Source organism: Acyrthosiphon pisum, chromosome A3 (assembly GCF_005508785.2).
Source record: "Acyrthosiphon pisum isolate AL4f chromosome A3, pea_aphid_22Mar2018_4r6ur, whole genome shotgun sequence".
In the NCBI taxonomy this organism is placed as follows: domain Eukaryota; kingdom Metazoa; phylum Arthropoda; class Insecta; order Hemiptera; family Aphididae; genus Acyrthosiphon; species Acyrthosiphon pisum.
In genome coordinates this window covers 39,855,985-39,860,940 of record NC_042496.1, presented here as the reverse complement: position 1 = coordinate 39,860,940, position 4,956 = coordinate 39,855,985, and the positions used below count along the sequence as shown (strand labels likewise).

The 4,956-nt window shown below is 29.9% G+C and overlaps 1 protein-coding gene across 2 annotated transcripts; it reads left to right on the top strand.

Annotated features, from left to right (window-relative positions):
• Window positions 1-310: 310 nt before the first annotated feature.
• On the top strand, window positions 311-3,722 carry LOC100160554 (uncharacterized protein DDB_G0283357). Of its 2 annotated transcripts, XM_029491175.1 has the most exons (3): window positions 311-587; window positions 1,071-3,051; window positions 3,100-3,722. In XM_029491175.1, the coding sequence occupies exons 1-3, from the start codon at window positions 546-548 to the stop codon at window positions 3,441-3,443; spliced, it is 2,367 nt and encodes a 788-aa protein (XP_029347035.1). In that variant the 5' UTR covers window positions 311-545; the 3' UTR covers window positions 3,444-3,722. The 2 variants fall into 2 exon arrangements, with proteins under 2 accessions (XP_029347035.1, XP_001952622.1); XM_001952587.5 differs by having other exon boundaries at window positions 1,071-3,573.
• The last annotated feature ends 1,234 nt before the right edge of the window (window positions 3,723-4,956 follow it).

Here is a 4,956-nt window from a genome sequence, read left to right as displayed (position 1 = left end):
ACAAACTCAAATCTGTTTTCAGAATTCTTATCGCTTAGATCAATTGGTAGGTATGTTTGACAGAGAATACGTCTAAAATTCTATATCGCGCTTGTATTTGAGAAAGACAGAAAATCACCTACCCAATCCCTTAAAATAGTAGGTATTAATATTATTGTATATATGTACTCTATAGAGTATACACTAAAAATTCTAATAAGTGATGACATATTATACTCGATGATATTATATTATTATGTGATATATTTATAAAACGTTTTGAAACTTTATTCAGGCAATACCTATATTTGTATAGGTAACTGTGACATTTAACTGTTTATCAGATAATTAAAAGTATCGTATAAGTATGGCAATATGATTGACTTGATAATAGTAATTTATTTATTCAATCATTTGTTTGTCAATTAAAGAAACACGCACCTTATAATTGACATACGTTGACTCGCTGACATTAATAAAATATGTCGATCAGTTATTAAATAATACAACATCACGAAATACCACATTTTCAAACAGTTTCAGTTTATAATTACAACAACCTTACAATGAAGATTATAACTAACCTGTATTTAATTACGGCAATACTGGTAAGTCGACAAATTCTTGCATTTATTATGTATTTTAATATCAATAGGGTAAAGTAAGTTATATTCGCGATAAATTTACAAAATGTCGAATAACACATTCGATTTAGGTAATTAGACATAATTATTTACATTTTTTAATCAACATGCAATACCTATATGAACTAGAAATTAGAATATATGTATATTTAGGATTGTAATGATTGTATGACCTTTGATTAATTTCTATAGCAGTTCAAGCCATTTATAAAAGTTTGGTAATTTTGTGAAATGGTATTTAATTTCGTGATAGTGGTTAGATAACTTTGAGAGTAACTTGAAATAACTCTTAATTACATATAAAATATATAATTAATACATGTTTTTAAATAAACAAAAATTACAATTACAATTCTTATAAACTGTTTTATGATTTAAAATATTACCTATTTATAATAATAATGTAGTTTATCAATGATTAACCATATATAAACGTTTTTTTAATAGCTAACATCAAACTTTTTGACACTATGTGAAGGTGTCAATGACATTGATCATGAACCATTATCTGGTCACTTAGAACATTTAAATCACTTGGAAGACTTTCATGATATCAATCATTTTGATAATACCAATGTTTTTCATACAGTTGAATTAGTTGAATATGACGGAGATTCAATGACTAAATATGCAACAACAACTCATACAAATCAAGAGACAAATAACGAGTTATTTCCTAACACGATTCCTATCATCCAACAATCGAATGTACCAACTACTTTTAAAAAGGTAGTAAAACAGACGCAAACGGTTATCAAATCTAATAATGATGGAAATAATACCCCAAAAACCGATTTATCAATGACAGATATATACAGTAACAATAAATTAAAAGAAAGTGTAATCGGTACTGTGGAAAACATTGGTTTGCCATCAATACCTTCACAACAAGCTTCTGATGTACAAAGTAATATAAAAAATATAATACACACTACAGTGACAAAAACAACCACAAGTGGAAGTCCGTCAAATGAATTGGATGAATCTTTTAATAGAATACTTAATTTAAACGCACTACCCTCAAATAATATCATATCTACAGTGAGTTCTGCAAACACAAATTACAATGATAGAAGTACAGGTTCAAGTTCCTTACAATCTAATTCAATGGAAGAAAATAGTAAAATAAAAACAATTTCAACAACAGAAGATATAACCAACGGAAATGGTTTTTTATCTTCAAATAATATTGTATCATCAATGATGACCCCTTTAGGATATAATGCAGTAACTACTACAACTGTTGATAGGGACAATAATGTATTTAATAAAGGAATCCCATCCAGGATACAACAAATACGTTTTAACAAATTTAATAAACTAGGAAATTCAATATCCGAAACTGGAGCTCTGAAGAATTCAGGCTCATTTGTACAAACCAAAACAACAACAATAAAAAATGAAAGAGCAGCCGATGAAATTAAACTTGATGATTTAAATGATAAGAAAATAGATTACAATATTGACAACGGAATGTCTACTTCAAATAATATCGAAAATTCAAATTATATCATATCTTCAGATAATAATGGTAATGATAAAAGCAGTAGTTATAGTTATGGTTATGGTTATGGCATGGATAGTGGTAATAATAATAATATTGGTAATTATAATTTAATTTCTTCCAACCATTTAATGGATGGAGCTTCATCGGGGGGTTATTCTTCATATATAATGTCTAATGGGTATAGTAAAGGAATTGGTAGGGGAAGAAAAAGAAAGAAAAGTGGTAGTAAGAAAACATATAAAGGAGGCAGATCTAAAAATATATCATATGAAAAAAGTAAAGGAAATAGGCAAATAAGAGTTAAAAATGGTCGTAATTATGAAAATACAAGATCATCAAAAAATAGAAGTGGAGGAAATTCTCAATATTATTCATTAACTAATTATGTAAGAGGAGGCCATAGTAAGTCTCTTTCATCTTCAGCTAGTTCTTCAGATGAGTCATCTATGAAAAAAAAGATGTCGTGTCATTGTAATAAGGTACGAAAATTAAATAAAAGAGATAGCAGTGAAAGTAATGGGAGTTCAAAAGAACATCATGGACCAGGGAATCATGATTTAGGTATTTCTATGGAGAATCAACCAATGCAAAATAACGGCGACTTCGTTGCCAGATTTCCACCTCCACTACCTCTATCAATGGAACGTGAACCTCAACCAAATTTATTATTTGACATGATGCAAGAGCAGGGACCAGACCAATCATTAAATTACATTCAATCAGATATAGCAACAGTTTTGAATAGACAAGGGGAGATGGAAAGTCAACTGATTAACGATCATCAATTACCCAGTACTGATATATCAAATAAATATTTAACATACCAAATATTAAATATGGGTACACTATATAAGGCAGATTCTCAACAAGAACAATATTTCGGATCACCTAGAATTGGTCCAGGCCCAGGACCACACTCAGGTCATGGCCCAGGACCACACTCAGGTCATGGCCCAGGACCACACTCAGGTCATGGCCCAGGTCCACGCCCAGGTCATGGTCACGGTCATATTCACGGTCACGGTCACGGTCATGGTCCACGTCATGATCCAGGTCATGGCCCAGGTCCACATTCAGGTCATTTCCCAGGTCATGGTCCAGGTCCACATCCAGGTCCACACCCAGGTCATGGTCCGGGTCCACGCCCAGGTCATGGTCCAGGTCCACAAGCATTTACGGATATTCAGTCCGGACAAGAGGACCAGATAAACATTAACACTGACTTACCTCAGATACAACAAGACATTGAAGGTACTGGGCTTAATCGAATGATTTGGGTGCATGTTTTCAAAAATCAAGTTTTAGAATTGTGAGTTTTAGAATTACAAAATTTAGTAAATCTTTATTTTAGAATATGTTACTTTTAGAAAATCTGTGTTTTAGAAAAATATTAAATGATGTTTTAGGAAATAAAAGAAATTAATACAGAGTTTTTAAATAAAATACTGTCTTTTTTTGTAATAGAATTTACGATACAGAGTGTAGAAATTATGATACTTTTCCAAAGCTGTAATTAGTTTATGTTTGATCGGGAAGACGGGAAATGTCAAAATACATGATATTTATAAATATAATGCTTTGTTACTCGATAATCGTTATCAAGTTTCTATTTTATTGATATTGCCCACTATTATCGTAAGATATTATCGTTTAATAATTATCATAAAATTATGGTTCTATATTGATATAATACATGGTTGTTTTATATCTGGTCGAATACGAGAAATATCAAAAAGTACTCTTAGTCTAGTGCCGAACATTGTGTAGGTAAGTAGAGTTACGTTTACCTACGCAGAGTTACATACAATTTTATAAATTGTTGGCCGAAATGCAAAATACAATTTCTAATATTACATTGACGTTGGTAAAATCGACTCATCAAAAACATGATATAATATTAAATGGGTTTTTATACGTTTTCAATAAAATTTATAATCGTAAAATGAATGGCAAAATAGTTTATTATTGGAGATGTCACGATTGTGCAGCTAAGTTCCAAACTACTATGATTGCCAAGACACACACATATTCGATGATAAAGGTAAGCCTTTTAGTATTTCCGATCACTGCATTGCCCAATTTCGCAGATAATTGATTGTAAAAAAATTAAAAATGTCATAAGAAAGGCCGCCGAGACTAACGATACACCAAGTCCTATATATCAAGATTCAATTTCACAAGTGGAAAATATTATAGGTTCTCAAATTTCAAAATTCTCAGCTAAATCAATTGTTAAAAGTCAAAGATAAACAAATATGAAAGAGCCAAACCACATTTCTGATCTTAATGATTTATCTGTTGACACATTGAGTAGAAAGAAATTTTTAATTAAAACTGTTAAACGAAATGATGATTATATCATGATTTTCACAACAATTGAAAATTGTAATTATTTAAATGTAATATCTTAAGAGGTGTCATAACTACATTTTACTTTAATAAACAACTTCACTTTATTTAATATTTCATATAACACAAGACTTTAGAGCGCACATAGTTAGTCGCTTGCTCGTACATAAAACAATACAACATTATATTCTCTTAGGTTATGTTATCATACAAATTATCATATCATGTTATCACAATCCTTATCCCTAGTTATAACATAATACATCCATACATAGTTAATACATAATACAATTTGTGCATTATACAAAATTAATAAAATCATCTTAGCTAACAAAACATTACAAAACAAATTTTAAACCTTAAATAATTATATAACAAAAATTATAATAACAAAAACTATAAGTTCTGGTTTTTTTCTATTCCTTTTAGATCTTTTAGGTAAAGAGACTTCTATTTCCTCTTCTAAACCTTCATTTA